General features: G+C 38.8%; 1 protein-coding gene across 1 annotated transcript in view; it reads left to right on the forward strand.

Moving 5' to 3' along the window:
• The first annotated feature begins 745 nt into the window (after nt 1-745).
• Nucleotides 746-19,976, forward strand: part of LOC149029103 (zinc finger protein BRUTUS-like) — a 59,830-nt gene continuing 40,599 nt past the window's right edge. Inside the window, exons 1-4 of the mRNA XM_089140383.1 lie at nt 746-1,232; nt 9,830-10,039; nt 14,069-14,263; nt 14,387-14,751. Of these exons, the coding sequence (XP_088996509.1) occupies nt 936-1,232; nt 9,830-10,039; nt 14,069-14,263; nt 14,387-14,751 (1,067 nt within the window). The 5' untranslated portion in view covers nt 746-935. The remainder of the gene's footprint in view (nt 1,233-9,829; nt 10,040-14,068; nt 14,264-14,386; nt 14,752-19,976) is intronic.

Below are 19,976 nucleotides of genomic sequence, written 5' to 3' on the forward strand. Positions count from 1 at the left end.
GAGTGACAGCCGCCGAATTCTGCTAGCCGTCGTTAGGTTGATTAACCTATTCCGAAAGTAACGGATTAGGGCGTGCTTATGACTGAGTTAGTTTTCTTCCTCTATCTCCTAGACCTGGCTCGCTCGGAAGCGACTCAATTCCTTTCGTCCCGACTGGAGTCGAGGGTCGAACCAAGAATGAACCAAGTTCGATCATATTTTCTCCATATCACAATTCAATGACAAAAAGTCAATGTCAAACAATAAAAAATTTATAACATAGAACTAAAGTCGAACCAAATAAAAAGATTTTCATATAATTTGATTTCTATTTTTCTAAAATAGAATTAGTGGTAATAATTCTGCTAAAGTCTGGGAGGGAACAGGTGGTGTGGCTATTTTGCCCTTGTATGAGTCATATTTTCCCTTTTACCCAACCTTTCTCTTCGGTGAATCGGTGGTTCCAGTTTTACGGGAAACAGATTGCTATAAAATAAAATAAAATAAAATAATGTTTTTTTTTTGGGTAAAAAGAATGTTGCGGGAAACATTTCTTTATCCGTACCTTTTCCAAATTTCAACCCCTTGGTGCAAAAACGCCTTTGCGCCCGAGGTAGTTGAAGCTTTTTTTTTTTGGCCAAAAAAAAAAATTGAAGCTTACCTGCTTGCTGAATCTATAATGTGTGCACGTGGCGAAATATTGCTACGTGGCATGTGCTATAAATACGCTCTTGCAGTGTCGCTTCCCCCATCAACCGCAGTTAATTTCTCCGGTCATTGGCTTCTCGCTCCGTTTTCTCGTGGAACGAAAACGAAGAACGTATAATCGCAAGAGACTAAAGAGATTGAGAGAGAGAGAAAAAAAGAGGAAATTTAGTGATTCTGGAAAAATTAGGGTTTTGAAAAAGTTTTCTAAAATTTTGGATTTCGATTTTCTTTGATTGTTATGTTCATAAATGGCGACTCCGTTAACAACAGGTCTTCAACACAGAGATGGAGGTTTAGTTTTACTGACCGGCCCAGTAAATCCAGTGGATCCTTCATCTTCTAAACCGTCTTTGAAGAATTCTTCTCAGAAATCTCCAATCCTTATCTTTATTTTCTTCCACAAAGCCATCCGTTCCTTGCTTGATGGGCTGCACAGAGCAGCAGTGGCGTTTGCAATTGACCAGGAAGGCGATATCCGACCACTGTTCGAGCGTTATCATTTTCTTCGCGCAACCTATAAACATCATTGCAATGCCGAAGATGAGGTGCGCTTGCTAGTTTTTGCGACTTTGCTTGCCTAGCATATGATTCACAATGAGATTTCATATCCTTAGGACTCAAAATTCTTGCTAGATTTCGTGTTTCAACTGAATTTAATGCGTTTTGAGTGGTTTTTGTATCTAGTTAATGCTTTACTTGACTGAATTCGCTCTTCCGTTTGTTTTATTTCGTCTATTATCCCCTTATCTGATTTTAGAACAGGTTGGGCAAATTCACTTAAAATTCCTTCCTTCTTTCTTGTGTCCAGTGATCATTTACAAACGATACAAATATTAAATTTCGGTTAGTCGTGATTGATGTTGGACAAATAATTGCAAGTAATTATCGTGGACAGCCTTTTATATATGATCACATTTTTCTCTTCATTTTCTTAATGTAATTCCTGGTTGCTGGCTTTCCCGTACTAATGTAGACGGTTTAATAATTCCCATCTGGAAGTTGCTGGTACGCTCGTACGCTGTAATATAGTGGGTGCTTTGATTATGGTACAGTCATTTTATTTTCCTTCCTTGTAGAATGTCGTATTGGCTCACTGTAGCTATTTAGTAGTTGCACGTATTATAACTTCTGCATAGCTGATTAGTTAGAGAGTTGTGAGAAGTTGTGTGATGGTTACCAATAACTACCGAGTTAACTAGGGTTTTTTTTCTTCCTCTTAATTATTTGAGTTTACCTGCACCTGGTCCTCTCTAATTTTAGCAATTGTTTTTCATTACCCTCACAGGCAACATGTAATGTGACTTGAAATTTCATATTCTACTACTGCCAAAGCAATTTGTTTTCAACATTCTTCCTTATCTCACTTGAAATTTCATATTCTACTACTGCCAAAGCAATTTGTTTTCAACATTCTTCCTTATCTCTATAAAGAGTTAACCTTGTATTCATGGCAATATCGGCTAGGTACTATCTAGCGAGTGGATAGAAAATGATCCGACTGGAAATTCCATATTCTACAACTGCCAAAGCAATTTGTTCACAACATTCTTCTTCTTTCTCTATAAAGAAAGAATCCAATATTCATGGCAATATCGGCTATGGACTATCTGGAAGAGTGGATAAAAATGACTCCAAGCTTGGGAGGCAGATCAATCTAAATTTCAAGGGAATTAATCCCATTTTAATTGGAAATATGTTTCCTTTTATAGATTAATTCCCCCCTCAAATTCAATCATTCAAAGTCCTGAAATAAGGAATGTAGTCGCAAGAAAAATCCTTCCACTGTTGATGCAGGCTGCCTTCACAACTGAACCACGTTAACCCTTTGTTGTTTCTCTCTTTTCTCCTGTTTCTGATCACAGGAGTCGCTCCTTGTCAATCTTTAATGAAGCTCGTCCGAGATATCTATTAGATTCTCGATTTGAAATCTGTTTTAATTTTAATTCTTCATTTTTCACTTTGCCTCTATTTAAATGGTGATGAAATCTCTTGAGTTTATTTTCTTGTAAATAAAGGGAAAGTATTATTTGGGCCTCTTACTTCTGAGGCATTTCCTTTATTTGGTTGTGGTATGTGTCTGTTGTTTCCTTTCTCTAAAGCACTGCTATTTTATTACTTAATGTGGGGTGTTGCATAAATAGAAATCGGAACCTGTCAAATCGCAAAGCTTCAAGTCAAAAGGAATGGAAAGGCATAAAAGTAACCAACTTGAGGCAAATTATGCAAAAATAGATTTGAAAACCCTTGGTAACCTATTAACCTTGAAGCTTATTGAATTCAGATTGAGAAATCTTTTGCTGATCTTGAATGACAATAGCTCAGATGGATTAGCAGCAATAACAGGAACAAATAAGCACTGCCGAGTTCCTCAAGAAGGTTTCTCCCAATCTGAATCTAAAATATCAGATAAGTATCTGATTATGGCGTAGCCCCCTTGGTTATTTTGTATATAGATGTATAGAAGAATAATATTAATAAAAAAAATAAAAGAAAGATGTTAAACTTGCAGACTGGTAATCCACTCAAATTGGAATACTGTTGCCTTTATTTCTGAATACTAAAATGACTAGATATCTAGCTCAGCTTTTCTTTATATAAGAGTGCATAAAAAGCCTCCAATTTGACCCCTTTTTAAAACTGACCAAAGTATCTGAGTCTAATAGAGTAGAGAGGTGTGGATGTTGGTTTTTACTCGGAATAATCCCCATAGGATGTTAGTAATTTGATGTGTACAGATGTACTTGGCTGCCCTCTCCTAAACGGCTAAATTTTGAGGATGAGTTTTACCAAGTCTCTAATAAGGGCTATCATAGCCAAGATTGTGGTATAGCTTAGTGTGCCTCCGAAGTTGAAGTCGCAGAAGATCTTGGTTCGTCTAGTGTGGAAGGAAGACGGGAGGATCTTGGTTGCTCCCACATATGGGAATGTTGTTGGGGTTCTATGCAGAAGTGGAATGAATAATCCCACATCAGATGTGAGTAGTCCATTGATCAAGAACTGTGAGATCTCATGAGATGTCTCACTATTTGAAAAGGTGCGTCCAGATTATTGGCAAATTGAAAAACTAAAACCAACTAGTGAAATATCTTACTCAACTTGAGATCTCAACTCAAGATCTCGGTTCAGCTAGATCTCAAACCAACTTGATGCTGATGTAGATCCAGCACCAAAAAAGTCCTCTTTTGTGAGGAAACAACCTAGTGTTGGTGTATGTATAGGTTGTGATGCAGTAGCCTGCTTTTGCTTGGATCGACATTGTGTATTTTGGAAACCCAGACCAATGGCTGGCCCAAACCAGTTTTCCTGGTCTGGAAAGGGCTGGAATTAGTAATAATATCAGTAATAGTTTATTTTAAGTGATATAGTTGCTTGGGTAGATCAGGTAGGAATTTCTTGCTAGCTTTTCCTTTTCTCGCATTGGCTTAGTGTGGTAGTGAATATTTCAGCTAGTTTCTTTTTTTATGCAAGGCTAATTAATTGCCTATTTATTTCATTGTAAACATAGAATACTCAGTTATGAGATTTGAATTATTAAAGTTTTCTACTAAAAGATATGCGTGTGTATTATCTCCCCTTCACTTTCTCCCCTTCATTTTTCTAACTCAATAGACCCACCATAATAGGCCCTTCTTAGGGTTGCACTAGATTGGGCCTTCATTGGATGGGTTCCTTGTAATTGGCCAACCTAATGGACCTGAAACATGGGTGCATCAGCACGAAATCCCCTGTTCTTAGTTTATTTTCAAATCTGTAAGTCAATTGAACCAATGGTTCAAATTTGGTTTAATTTAAGTTATAAGGCAGAGTAGTCTTTTAGCTTATTTGTTGTGATAATTACTATTGCCCCCCTATACTTGGTTTCATTTCTAATCAAACTCATTCTTTATGAAATTACCATGGCCCCCCTCACTCTAACGGTGTTAAGTTGCTGTTAAAATTGAATATGTAATTTAATGTCTATTTTGCCCTTCATTTAAAATTAAGAACTCAAAAAGATGACAATACCCTCATTTATAGAAACTATATTGAATGCCAATTTTATCCTTAAAATTTTAATTTTAAAATCAATTTTGGATTTGAGAGACTACCAGCCGTCTCCATTTAAAATTTGATGAAGACCCAGATCAAGAAAGTTTGTGAATGAGGGTCGTACTATTGCACTAAAAAAATATAAATCACATGGATTTTCAAGTAAGGTTCATCTTCAATGAAATCGTTGTCCTAAAATTATTTTTCTTTTTGTTTTCTTCTAAGAATTTAATTCGGGGATTGGTGGGACCACACGCTTATGGTTGTTGAAACTCTCAAGCTTGACTTAAATTTTCCATAGTCACAATGATGGAAGTTTTACAAAAAATTAACATATACGATGTTAATTGATAGGAAATTTCGTAACATGCACAATTGTTAGCATATATTAAGTGGTTTTGAATTTCCAACTTTGAATTAAATTTGATCTTTCCTCATATTTAGTTTATATTTTGAGTCTTATTCAATTACATCTTTCCTTTGTTCGGTGGTTTCTTTTTAGAGAAGAAAATGGATTTAAGGTTAATTTTTTTCCATAGTTAATTAAGGGTAGTATTATAACTTGACAAAAGAGTAAATAAGTGAAGAGAACTCCAGGGTTATTTTTAGGATTTTGAGAAAATATATAGATGCCACATCATCAGTAAACTAATGGAGCTTAACGGTAGGGGGACATTAGTAATTGTGGACAAAGTTAAAAGTTGGATTAGTAATTTAAAAAACTACAGGGGGGCAACAATAATTATCCCTTATCTATTTGATCAGTTTGTTAGCTTTTAAATGTTCTACTTAAGCAAGAGAAAGAAAAGGTTTTATGTAAGTTCAAGTGTTCAATTCATGTGTCCATAAGGGATCGTAGGTATAACAGGTTTTCAAGTTCTATTTCTTTTAGCATCTTATTTCCTAGTTCTATTATGAGTTATAAGACTGATTAGTTATCTATTTGCGGCCTTGAGGGAACATGTTAGGACCCTAGGATGAGCCATGTGAAGGAGAGAGAGAGAGAGAATTAGGGTTAATTGGGGGTAATAAATAGAGGGACAAGGGAGTGGAGAGGGTATTGAAGGTTTTGGAGAGTCTTGTGGGCAGCCGTAGGCTGAGGGAACACCGTGAGGTGTGGGGGGGTGACTGGCACCATAGAAACCAGAGTCTATCTTGTTAATTCTTGCAACTTTGTATTAATTTTTCAAGGTATTATAAGGATTTTATCAATTGGCATTAGAGCAGTTCGATTCCAGGGAAAGAAGAGATGGTATTGCCCATGTTTTCAGGCGAAGAGGATGTGCAGAGTTGGCTATTGCAGATCTTCTTGTTTTGTTGGGAACACCATATCGATGATGACCAACGATTGGGCATAGCTCTCCAGCATTTGGAAGGAGTCGCATTGGATTGGGTTTACATAAGGTCTTGGCTGGTGTTTGATTGGGCGAGTTTCAGAGAAGCCCTGTAAACTAAGTTCGATGGCCACACGACAGAGGTCAGTGTGATTTTGGACAACAACCAGGAAGAAACGATGGGTGCTAATGGAGCGGTGGAAATGGGAGACCAGGCAAAAACGATTGAAAGATTGCCAAGTGAAATCGTCGGAAACGATCGGTTGATTACCACGGTGGTTCCATGCCAAATTGGGAGGAGAAAGAAGAAGTGAATGAGAGTTTCGGGTATCGATGCCTACCGGATTAACTTTGGGGCAGCGAGGAATCTTGCCGCTGAATCGAAGGAGAGCTCAGTTGCGGCCGGTGGAAAACTTCAGGCGGCAGCTAGGGTTGCAGCAAATCGTCGAATATGGAGAAGACGATGGTTGAGTTGGAGGGTTTTTAGGGTTGGTTTGGTTCAAATTGAACCGGTTCGTGGGTTTGGTCCAAACCAAATGAGTCAAAGTTTATATTATTTGGGCCACAATCAGTTATGTTTCGTCTCAAGCTTAGGGCCCAAACAAACCCAACACAAAGACTGGGCCGCTAGACCCCCAAAGAAACCCCCTTGGGTTAAGCCCACTCCATTAAACCCCAGCCCATCTTATTTCATTAACCCAATATCCAACCCATATTCCTTAACCACCATTTTAAGTGCTTAGGCCTAGCCCATTTAAAAGACCACACTTGGGCCCAACCCATTCCATTAACACCAAGCCCATCTCGTTTCATTAATCCATATTTCCTAACCCGTTCAAAAGATTTATTTTGGGCCCAATACCATTTCATTAACCCAACACCCACCTTATCTCATTATTACTTTGGGCTAAATTATTCACATCACCCAAGCCCCCAACCCAAGACCAAGCCGACTCAACCAAATACCAAAGGAGCGGTCCAACCGAACCAGAAAATTGGGAGCCATCGTCTTCAACCTCTGAAAATCAAGATGGACAGTGAGGCGGTGGTGTTGGGGTTGTAGCTTTTGCGATGGGTGATGGCTTCGTTGCTGGCGACTGAATCGAGTGTATCGCTCCTAGTCTTGTTGATATTTCTTCAGTTTTTTTTTTTGTCGCAGCTTTGTTGTGGGGCTCTCGTGCAAAGGACTGCAATGCTCGTTGACTGCTCTCGGGCTACTGCTCTGAGATTCACAGATTGGGTGCTTCACCCAGCAAATTGCATGCGTTTCACAGCTGCTATCCTTGGGACCATCTATGATTCCATTGCCTCACCCCTTTCAGACTCTATCATTCTGAACCAACAATGTTTTGATGCTGAAATACAGACTTGCACCGTGCTACTCCCTCCGGTGGTCATGCTGCCAGGCGAAATTTGAGTGATTCCGACTGGGAGATTGATGCTGAATTAATACGGTTATGCGGCAACCATGTGACGACTCAACTTCCAAATTTCCATCACCTTGAGGACAAGGTGATTTTCGAGGGGCCGGTAGTTGTTAGCATGGTGGGAGATCTCGCGAGATATCTTTCTATTTTGACATAGCGAGACGAGATGAGAGGCGAGATCTGCGAGATGGGAGATCTCGCCACATCTCGCCACATCTCGCCAAGATCTCGCCTCTCTCTCGCTGCAACCATAAAAAATTGCCAGAAACTTGATTTTTTGTCGGAATTTGTTGGGGATTCCACTTCTAAACATCTTTAAGACATCTACAACATCAAATTATCATCATTCAAGCCTATTTCAACTAGATCTACAACAAATGTAAGATTCTCCCCCAAATTTGAATTTTTTCAAATAGAATATTCTACAATGGGTGTGTGAGTTTAGTGTAAATATATGTTGATCCACAAGCTTTGATCTAACTTTCATGGAAACCAATTTAATGTGATATTTAAACCTATATGTGACATACTATAGTGATGAGTTGACTTGGGAATCATATGTGGCCACCGTCCAGAATCAGTTGATGCAGAATGCTGAGTGATACTCTTGCTGTCTTGTAGTCTTGTAATCTTATTACTCACATACTCTTGTGATTGTGAACTTATGGATTATGATTTATGACTTAATAAAAGTCTAAAACTTCTTATGGTTGTAGAATTTTGAAGCCATTTAAGTTCTTTGATAGTTTGATGTGTAATGTATTTAATACTTTATAGTTGATAACATGAATTACTTGATATCTCTACATTTCGGTTTTACACATAGGGTTGACTTAGAAGACGTAGTTAGGGTTATTTTCTCACAATTCTAAGGCCACCAATGTGTTCAAAAGGCCTTAAATAGATTAAATACCAAATTTCAGCCCAACCGGGGCCCTAAAACCCACCGAGATGGGTCACCGAGATTACGCCAAAATCTTGGTAGATCTCGACCGAGATCTCGCCATCTCGATCGAGATCCCTCTATTTTGGAGTGGCGAGATCTCACTCGAGAGCGAGATCTCCCACCATGGTTGTTAGGACCCTAGGACGAGCCATGTGAAGGAGAGAGAGAGAGAATTAAGGTTAATTGGGGGTAATAAATAGAGGGACAAGGGAGTGGAGAGGGTATTGAAGGTATTGGAGAGTCTTGTGGGCAGCCGTAGGCTGAGGGAACACCGTGAGGTGGGGTGACTGGCACCATAGATACTAGAGTCCATCTTGTTAATTCTTGCAATTTTGTATTAATTTTTCAAGGTATTATAAGGGTTTTATCAGAACAATACAATGAAAAGTTAAGTTTTTGTGATTTTACCTTTCAGCTTGGTTTTATTCCCTTTATGGGTTGTTGGTAGTGTTTAAAATCTGGATTGGGGTTTCATGGTTGTTTAAGTCCAAGAACTTGGTTTGTAGGGTTTCCCTTGGTCTTGGGCTTCCACCTGATGTAGGTTTAGGACCTGCATCAAGGATTTATCATAAAGTTATATTGTTGTAGTAACTTGGTCATAAACTAAATTTGCTACATTAGTATATTTTCAGGCAGTTATAATGAACAGTATTTTCTCATACTTACAAATTATGGAATAGAATTACCATAGTTCCATCATAGTAGTTGAGTTCTGGACTTAACCACCAAGAGGACAAAACAAACATCAAACAAGGTAAAGTGAGAGGACAAGGACAATTGCAGTAATGAACTAGGCTTCTTGAAGGTTCTCTACTGCAAACATGTATATCAGGACTGAAATGTGCCAGACCAGGTTAGAATCTGCCAGTGAGGTAAGTTGCAGATAGGAGGTTGACCTTACCCATAAAGCCTTTATTTTCTCAAATAAGAATATGTAGATATTCGTCCTATTTGTCATTATGAATACCTGTCTCAAAATCGGAAAACAAGTATAGTTTCTGATTTGCTTATTTTTGGTAAACTGCTCCATTGTCACATTGTTAGTTTTTACTAAATAAGAAAATAATATTGACAGCTGCCTGTTAATTTGATTCTCAAGCTCTACCAAAAGAAATAGAAAAATTCAATGCCCAAGGCATCAAAATTTTAATGAATATGAGATTGTACATTTCATGCAGTACTTGTATGATATGCAATAATTTGAGATGTGAACCCAAAAGTTTTTCCTATTTATACAAGGTCTTCAAAAGAGCCACGAAATGATTTTTTTTTCCTTTCAGGAATAGGACTAAATGACTGGAAAAAAGCTTGCTTAACCTTTTGGATTCTTTCAAGTTTTACATTATTTCAGGAAATTTTAAGTTCTCTTTTTGGTTTATGTAACGAGACATTGCAACTGCTTTCAGGTCATTTTTCCGGCTCTTGATATACGTGTCAAGAATGTAGCACAGACATATTCCCTGGAACACAAGGGAGAAAGTGATCTTTTTGACCAGTTGTTTGAGCTGCTGAGTTCAAAGACGAAAAATGACGAAAGCTTTCGGAGAGAGTTGGCTTGCTGCACAGGAGCCCTTCAAACATCAGTTATTCAGCACATGTCCAAGGAAGAGGAGCAGGTACTAATCTCCCCCCCCCCCCCCCCATCACTGAGTTACTCATTTTTCTCATCGTATTTTTCTTTGGGTGAATATAAATTAGTTTAATGGGGCATTTGAAAATCGAACTCATTTCTCTCATTCTATTTTAATGATCCATGTGGGAATTCTATACTATAAATACTGAATGTCCTTTGGAAGATTGTAGTCGAGTAGGGTTAGTGTTTGATGGAACTGGTGCTATAGCAGGATTTGGGGCCAAATCTGAGGATTTGACCACTGCTGTAGACCTCACAAATAGTGAGAAGTTACAAAAATTTTCCACTGCTGATCTGGCTGATGAGATCCAAGCAGAGTTGCAAGGAATTGATCGCATAGTGGGAGAGGCACAGCTGGTGTTCTCATGTACTCAGCGATAATGCTCAACGTTAATGGCCACAATAACATCGTGCGAGCCAAGAAGTCGAAGGCTGGTTTTATACGCAAAAGTCAAGGGATACATGAAGGAGAAGATTCTTTATAGAGGAGGAAGAAGAGGGCGTCGGGAGTGGGAAAATGCAGATACCCCGTCAGGTTGAAGAGAAAAATGTCTTGGGGGTGTGAATGCAGGTGAAACCTCCTTGGAAGGTGTTGGAGAAGAAACAGACAGATCTCAGTGGTGGCAGCACGGGGAATGGAGAGACTGGATGGTGGAGGAAGAATCGTAGGCTACGTGGGGGTAGAAACAGCGTGACTTCAGGCGTCCTTGTGCCCATCGAGAAGTGTTGGGAATTCCTGCGGTAGAGGTGGTTAGGGTTTACAGTTACACCATAGAGATGTGGGTCATGGTTGTCAAGGCGATAAGGCAATGCTAGGCAATAGAGGGCAACAAAAACCAAGGCGACACCAAACAAGGTGACACTAGGTCACCTTGAAATGGGCCAACGCGACAAGGCGGCCACAGGTGCACCTAGGCAGATGCTTTGACAACTATGGAGTGGGCTTTTGTTAGGAACCCAGCTTTGAGAAGCCCAACTAATTCCAACAAAAAACAGCGGCCCACTTATGTTATGGACCAAAGAATCAACACTCAAAGCATGGGCCCATTGAGGGTAACAACGTTGGGCCCAGCTTAGAAGACGGGCTAGGAGATGCACAATCAGGGCAGCAAGTTGTAGGTACATTTACATGGACTAATAAACAGGTATTTTTGGAAACCTGCTGTTTCTTTTTCTTCTTCCCCCACCATGTTGTCCCTGTATGTGGACTCAAACCAGAGAGGGCTGAGGGTGTTGGTGGAGGAGCTTGCTTCAACTCCCGCGGGATTTTCACCGTCGAGGAAGCCAGTCACCCCCTACACCAAATGGTGCCCTCAGCCAAAGGCTGTGCAAACCTCACATAGAATAGCCAATACCCATCCTTACGTATTTCCCTCTATTTATAATCCCCCTTTGTTAGTTATGGTAACTCGCCCCTTATTGTGATTATTGACCTAGGGCCCTATCAAAAGCGTTCAAGTGGACTTTTGTTAGGAACACAGCTTTAAGGAGCCCAACTAATTTGAGCAAAAAACAGCGGCCCACTTATGTTATGGACGGAAAGATCAACCCTCAAAGCATGCCCATTGAGGTTAATAACATTGGGCCCAGCTTAGAAGATGGGCTAGGAGATGCGCAGTCAGGGCAGCAAGTTGTAGGTCCATTTACTAGGATTAACAAACAGGGGTATTTTTGAAAACCTACCGTTTCTTCTTCTTCCCCCATTGTGTTGACCCAGTATGTGAACTCAAACCAGAGAGGGCTGAGGGTGGTGGCGGAGGAGTTCGCTTCAACTCCAGCACGACGGTGTCGATTTTTGTTCTCGAGGAAGCCATCAGAGGGTGGATTGGAGACATGGGCTTCACCAGTTGGGTATTTTGACACTGTGTCTTGCAAACAGACAATTGTGGAATGGGGCTTTGGTTGTGCGAGAATGGAAAATCTATCTACATCAAGGGTGCCATTCGATTTGGCAAACGAAAGATTTTTTAAAGGATCGTCACATGATCCTTGGTGAAAGGTTTTCTGTAACTCTTCAGCTTCTGTAGCCACTAGTGCTGCAAATACTGTTCAGGTCATCCCTTACTTTTTTTGTGGGTTTAAAGGGAGTGCTAGGAGCATGCTTACATTAGCTGTACTTGATTTTGTAGCAGTAAATTTTAATCTGGAGTTTTTTGAGGTACTAACAGGTTGGAAATTCTTTGGGGACATAATGGATGCTGGGATATGTTCAAATGGTGGTGAAGAAAGTTTTGGAACAGCTTCTGATCATGTACGAGAGAATGATGGCATCGGGCACCAGTTGTATCCTTGGAAATGGGTGTACTATTGGGCTTCTGAGAATGTTACTGAGTTGGCTTGGTTGTGTGGCAAGCACGTGAAGTTCCTTATTTTCCTTCACCTTGAGGACAACGTGAATTTCAAGGGGTCAGTAATGATAGGGCCCTGGGTTAAGAAAGAGAATGAGGGGAGAGCTACCATAAATAATAAAGGTGGATTAAATAGAGGGAAATATGTGAGGAGGGGTGATAGGACCCCCTGAATCCAAATCTTACTCCAATATCAAAGATAAACACAGCAATATATCGATAACTACAGATTTCAGATAGAAGAAATTGCAACAGAATAATATTCATTTCATTGCAGACAGTCTGATTATCAAGAAAATAGATACAGCCCTATTTCTATTCACTGATAAATCAGTTCTTGGAATCAGAAAATTACATAACTAAGCTGTAACAGATAATCTTCTCAGACCCTCTGCTATCCCTGAAGGTTTCCCCTCTCTCCCGCAACTTCTTAGTTTTCTCCTTCCCCCCTTTCTGCCTTCCCCCATTCCCCCTTTCATACCCCCTTCATGTAACAAACTCTTAACAGAATTGCCACCTGTCCCTTCCCCTGCATCAGATGCTAGTCGTGCTACGTTCTCTTGTGGCCCTGCTATAACTGATGCTGCTTTCCCTTGTTTGCCCTTCCGTTTATATACTTGAATAACAAGGGGCTTATCAAGGGGTATCAGTTATTTTATGTGAGGTTTGGGCAGCAGCCTTTGGCTGAGGGCACCATTTGGTGTAGGGGGTGACTGGCACCATGAAAACCAGGCTTATCGTTTAGTTTCTTGTGGCAATTCTTATTTCAAGTAATTCAATAGTAGTCTAGATAGGAGGGTTCCTATTAGTATCTAATCCGATCCACTATCGTTTTCTAAATTATTTTTGGTTGTAGGAGATATCATGTGTACTATCTTCAACTGGTTTTCTGCTGCAGCATCTAGCTTCTTGGCATAAAACATTGCTATCCTTGATTAGAAATCTTACTTCAATGCTCTAATGAAGTACTTCCTGACACTTAAAAGTACGAGTCATTTCCATATCTATCACCTTCACTATTAATTAATTAATTAAATATTAAATGCAATATCACATATGGTCATATCCTCAACATACTTGACATACTTGAATAGCGAACGTTTGACTTCTCATTTGCAAGAGTGTTATATCCTCAACAAGAGTGTCGTAGTTCTTTTCTTGGTATATCCATGCTGGTGTGGTTACAATGTTCTAAGCTTCTGTGTAGCAAAAGGTTTGCAATTCTAAGACTGACTATCCTGCTTTATTCATATTTCCTGACTTTTTTCTTCTAAATTTACACCAAAACTATTATGCATTGTAAAGGACATCAAGATTTGAATGAAATCAGACAGCAAATGAAGAGGAAGAGTGAAACAGACAGCAAATGATGACCTATATTTGTCTGTGACACTGTCGAGTTTAACATTAAGACACATGCACTCATGCAACAAGATACATTTTGGAACTTTGACTTGTAATCTAACTAATGGTATTGGATTGTTGTCTTCTGTTGCAATCCATTAATCAAGTCACTAGGGAATGGCAAAGATTTTTAGGTACTCAGGTTTTCAAAAATCTATCTTCTGCATTCTTGTCAAACAATCATGAAAATGTAGATTTTAATATTTGAGCATGGATGTTAAAGAACTTCAATAATATGAGTTTGCCCTTGGTTGTGGCAGGTCTTTCCCTTGCTCATTGAAAAGTTCTCATTTGAAGAACAGGCTTCATTAGTCTGGCAATTTTTGTGCAGTATTCCTGTGAATATGATGGCTGAATTCCTTCCCTGGCTTTCATTTTCTATTTCATCTGATGAGCATCAGGATATGCTGAAGTACTTGCACAAGATAGTTCCAGAAGAGAAGCTTCTTCAACAAGTAAAGTGTTTGATCTTGGCATGGGAACTTTCTTTTGTATTTAAAAAAAATATTATTTTATTTTGTTTGGTTATGTTTTCATGACTTTACATTGTGGTTCACAACAACTTGTGTTAAATGAAGGTTATATTTACATGGATGGAAGGAAAAAAGGTATCCAGTATTCATAAAAACTCTGAAGATGATTCTCAGAAGCATTCTGTAGATTCTGTGGTGGGCATGTCAATTGATCAGACTGAGCAAGGATCCTGTGCTTGTGGATATTCAAAGATTGGGAAAAGAAAATATTTGGATTCAAACAGTGATGTTACTGAATCCATGGAGTTACATCCAATAAATGAAATATTGCTCTGGCATAGGTCTATAAAAAAAGAGTTAAATGACATAGCAGAGGAAGCTAGGGAGATACAACTTTCTGGAGATTTTTCTGATCTATCAGCTTTCAATGAGAGGCTACAATTTATTGCTGAAGTTTGCATCTTTCATAGGTATCCTATTCATCATTTTTGCTTTTGTTGGAACTCCTTTTCTTTCAAAGTTGTTGTGCTCTCAAAGTATGAGGTTGTTCAGTGTATGGAGTCACTTCCAAGTATTAGCTTTATTTTTAAGTTGTTGAATTTGAAAAAAAGAGTGACAAATGGTGAAATGTATTTCCTTCTCGATGATGTTTGTGAAGAAATTCTTCATTTTAGTGACCAATTGATATTACTTGTGGTTGTCCTAAGGAAACAAAGTAAGGAACAGACATGGATATGCTAGATCACATTATTACAGAGGTTTGGATTCTCCTCCAAACTCATGGTTTAATGTCTGAAGAACCTCCTGTTGCCGAAGTTTGAATATCCTATTGATGTAGAGCAAGGCAATAGCCTAACTGATGCAGATTTATGCCTGAATAGGCTTGACCTCCTTTTAAAATCTAGACCTAGATGAATGAGGGTTCAACTTATTTTTCAGTTCAGTAGGATATTATGTCTATTTATTTATTTTGATTTATTATTGGGATTTTATCTTGTAATCTCTTATTCTGAATGGGGTAATTAGTAGTGAAGTCCTTTTCATGTTTTAGTTTTAATAGGCTAACTAATGATAGAATTTATCTGAGTCTATAAATACAAGGTAGTAACCTATTCAAGATTTGGATTTGGAGGTTGAATTGAGTTTGCTGGTGAAGTCTTCGTAGCCTTTTGGTGTCTGGTTCAAGCCCTTCCTTTCGTATCTCTTTTCTTCTTCTCTCTAAACCTCTCTGCTATCTTTCTTTACTTTCCTGCTTCTTTGTCTTCCCTGTTATCTGTGTTGCAGTCGGGTTTAGTACAAACTCCTAGAAGTCCTTGGAATCTGATTCATTGAATTTGAGATTTGGGAGTTTGTTTGCTTCCTCGGAAGCCCCCCCCCCCAGGGCGTATTTAGATTTTCTGCAGCTTAATGGCACTTTGCTGATAGCCCAAGTTCTGCAACCAGACGTGGCTGCTATGTCTGCACCTGGTGTGATTTCAGAAGGTCTTATTTGATCCTAGAGCTGATTAGCTGACTGGTTGTTGGTTGCCCTTATTAGGTTCTTGAGCCAGTTAGCTATTTCCCAATATGTAGGTTGATCATAGCTCTTGATTGAGAAACTTCCATATTGAAACCTATGGCTTCTGCTTCTGGTTCCGATCGAAGGTTGAAGCTGATGGTGGTTCCACATCTTTTGTTCTTAATTCCCTTAACCCTACTCTGTTTAATTACCCTTCCACCTCTCCTTGTCTACTTGTTCTGCTTCTTTGCTCTTATTTCCATGGTTGATGATGATTTAAGTCTTGATGTAGAACTTGGGCCGGACAGAACGAGCTTCAAACGGATCAACTGGATCAGGTCAAAGCAGCCAGCGGGTCTTCTGGAAGGCACAAAAAGATGCCAACTGTTCATGTGAACAGTGTCACAGCCCATTTTTGGCCTTGAAGGAATATTCTCTAAGATTTTCCGAGGCCCAAGAGTAAATTTACTGAAGATCATTTATGAAGGCTGAAGACCTTGGAAGTTATTAAATATGTTATTTCCTTAGTTTTTCTTCTCTTAGTTAAGAGTTAGGACATTTCTATTTTTGTTGTTGTTGAGAATCTTAGCTAAAAAACTCAGCAAAGTAGTTTCTATTTTTTGTATTAGCAGCTTCTTTGTTTTTCTTTCAAGAGTCTATACAACAACAACAACAACAACAAGAAGCCGTGTCCCAACTAAATGGGGTCAGCTACATGGATTCTTGTCTTCCAATCAGCTTTGTTTGCAGCCGTAGATACAAGGCCTAAGCTATTAATATCCTTTCTCACTACTTTTCTAAAGGTTATCTTAGGTCTGCCCTAGCTCTTCTAGTTCCTCCAATTTGGATTAAACCACTTCTCCAGATACGAGCAATCGAGCATTTATAGGCCTTCGTTGAGCGTGGCCATGCCATCTCAAACTACTTTGTTGTAGCTTGTCACTTATCGGAGCTACTCCTAGACCAACTCTAACATGATCATTCCTTATCTTATGCTTCCTAGTTTTGCCACTTATCCCTCTTAGCATCTACATTTCTACTACATTGAGTTTATTTATATTATGCTTCTTAAAAGCCTAACACTTTGCACCATACATCATACCTGGTCTTACGACAGTCCTATAGAATTTTCCTTTGACTTTAAAGGCATACATCGATCACACTAGACCCCAAATGCACCTTTCCACTCTGTATTAATTCTTTGAGAAACATCATCCTCTGGATCACCTTTTTAATTTATGATTGAGCCAAGTTACCTAAAATAATCATTTTGAGGAGTATCCTTCTCATCAAGTTTCACCACCTCATCATCCGCTTGATCATGACCAAAGTTGCAAACTAGATATTTTGTCTTCGTTCTACTAAATTTAAAGCCTTTTAATTCCAAGGTTGCTCCTAGTGATTCTAGCTTAATATTAATCCATATTTGTGCCTCATCTATCAACACAATATAATTAGCAAAAAACATATACCAAGGAACCTCATCTTGAATGTCTTTGGTTAATTCATCCATTTTAGCCACAAATAAATATGGGCTTAAAGCTGATCCTTGATGTAGTCCACCTGTAATCAGGAATCCTTGTCCCCCTTACCATTCTTATTACACTTGTCATTTAACCATCAGACATATTTTTAACTATGTCCATGTTGAAGTATACGTAAATTTGGGAATTTTACTGTTCACGTGAACAGTAAAAACAGCTTTTACTGTTCACATTACTGTTCACGTGAACAGTATTATGCTATTGTTTTTATTCTATTTTCTATTTCTAATGTGGGAGTCTTGCTACATAAGTTTTGGGAGTTTTTAGAAAGCCTACTTTCTATTTTGGTGGTAGTTTCTATTTTCAGAACTTTCTATTTTAGGAGTTAGGAAGTTACTAAAGCTGTAATTTTTTGATTCCTTTTTTCTAGAGGACAATTACTTGTCTCTCAAGTTGTATTAGATTCATTAGAAGCTATAAATAAAAGGGCTCTGTGATTCTAGACTCTTTAGCTAAGAATCACAGGCCTTTTCTACTGGTTCTTCATCTCTCTTCTCTTCTTCTTCTTCTTCTCTCTTTTCTTTGTTCAAGTTCAACTGCTATTTTGATTATTTAAAGCTTGTTTTCTAACATGGCATCAAAGATTTTTTGAATCAAAATAGTGTTCTCAATATTCTCTTTTGAAGTTCTTTTTTTTTCTCCTGTTTTCCTTGGTGTGCAGCGACCTAATGCTGTATATTATGGACTGTTAGATCAGATATTCATGTGAATTGATCTTCTCTACCTATTACCTTACTCTTACACGTTCTAGAAATTGGATACCTTTGTTACCTCTTTTTTTGCTGCAAACCTTTTTTTTCTTTCTCCTATTTAGTCCTAAGGTTGCAGATTTTTTTATTTTTTATGCTCATTTTACTTCAAGTTTTGGAAAACTGATTTGAGTGATATCTACCTCAGTTTAATGTCTTCACTTACACGTGACTTAATCATGAGTACGGCTGAATCAAAAGGATCTCAAGGAGATCATGTAAACGTTCAAATTACATCTATCAAGCTCAAAGGTAGTTCTAATTACTTGTTGTGGTCACAAGCGGTTCGGGTGTACATACCGGAAAAAGGTAAGCTTAAGTTCATTGAGGATGAACCTCCTACTGAGACTGACAAATCCTATTTTAGTTGGATCCAAGATGATGCAATCATCAAAATTTGGATGTGGAATAGTATGGAACCTGATATTGCAGCGAATGTTATGTTCCATAAGACTGCAAAGGGAATATGGGATGATTTGCAAGAGACTTATTCCCAAGCTAAAAATATGACTCGGATTTTTAGTATTTATGAAAAGCTATTTCAATTTCAGCAACCTGACAAGTCTCTGCAGGATTATTACAACTCCTTTAAAGGCATGATGGAGGAGTTGAATGTCTTTCAACCTCTCACCACTGATATAGAGAAGCTTAAGGCCCAACGGAATGAATTTTTTGTGTCTAAGTTTCTTGTAGGATTGAACCCTGAACTGAAATCCGTCAAAGGACATCTTCTTTCTGGTGAGCATGTCCCTACTCTTAGTGAAGCATATTCTAGACTTCAACGTATTGCCTTACCTGAAGGGAGTTCTCCAGAAAAAAGTTCTAAAGGAGAAAATTCAGCCTTCACTACCTCTCGTGGAAGGGGACGTGGTCGTGGTTCAGGGGGAGTTAGCAGGTCTTTTGGAGGTCGTGGTGTTCAACTGTCTGATAAGACATCTCGACTTTGTACTCATTGCGATAAAACAAGGCACTTTGTGGAAGCTTGTTGGGCCAAACATGGAAAACCAAAGTGGGCCAAGCACCTTGCCAATCATGCCGTTTCTGATGGTGGTACTGATACTGTAGCAAACAACGATAATGGTTTTGGATCTTCTTCAGGGGACTTGTCTAAGACTCTAAGAGATGATGTAAGCCAAATCCTTCGCCGATTGCAAAATATTGAAACTGGCGCTTCCACATCCATTAGTACTTCTGCTACCACACTTTCTCATGCAGGTAACACAGCACTTCTCACTTCTACTCCCACCCCTTGGATCATCGATTTAGGGGCCTCTTCCCACATGAGTGGTAAGTCATCACTTATTAGCTCCTTTTCTAAATCTACCACTAAAAATTCTGTTGTCATAGCTAATGGGACTTCCACACCTATTCTAGGCTCTGGAAGTGTTTCTCCTACACCTTCTCTTACTTTATCAACAATTCTTCATGTTGCTAATTTTCCTTTTAACTTATTATCTGTTAGTCAATTAACTAAAGCACTAAACTGCTCTGTGACTTTTACTCCCACTTATTGTGTTTTCTAGGACCTTCACACGAGGAAGATGATTGGTGGAGGGTCTGAAAGGAACGGACTCTACTATCTGGACTATGCTACCCCTATTGCTGCTCTTTCTGATGATTGTGTAGATGCTCTCCAGTGGCACTATTGTTTAGGCCATCGATCTTTACCTAGATTAAAAATTTTATTTCCTTCTTTTAAATCAGTGTCTAGATTAAATTGTGAAGCGTGTGAGTTAGGGAAGCATCATCGTGCCACCTATCCTCCACGCTCTATCTCTTGTAGTGAGTCGTTATTTTCTCTTGTTCATTCCGATATTTGGGGCCTTGTAGAATTAGTAATAGGCATGGTTTTCGATATTTTTTTACTTTTGTGGACGATTTCTCCCGTCTTACATGGTTGTATC

Source organism: Hakea prostrata, chromosome 1 (genome assembly GCF_041222555.1).
Source record: "Hakea prostrata isolate BN-2017 chromosome 1, UWA_Hpros_2, whole genome shotgun sequence".
Lineage (NCBI taxonomy): Eukaryota > Viridiplantae > Streptophyta > Magnoliopsida > Proteales > Proteaceae > Hakea > Hakea prostrata.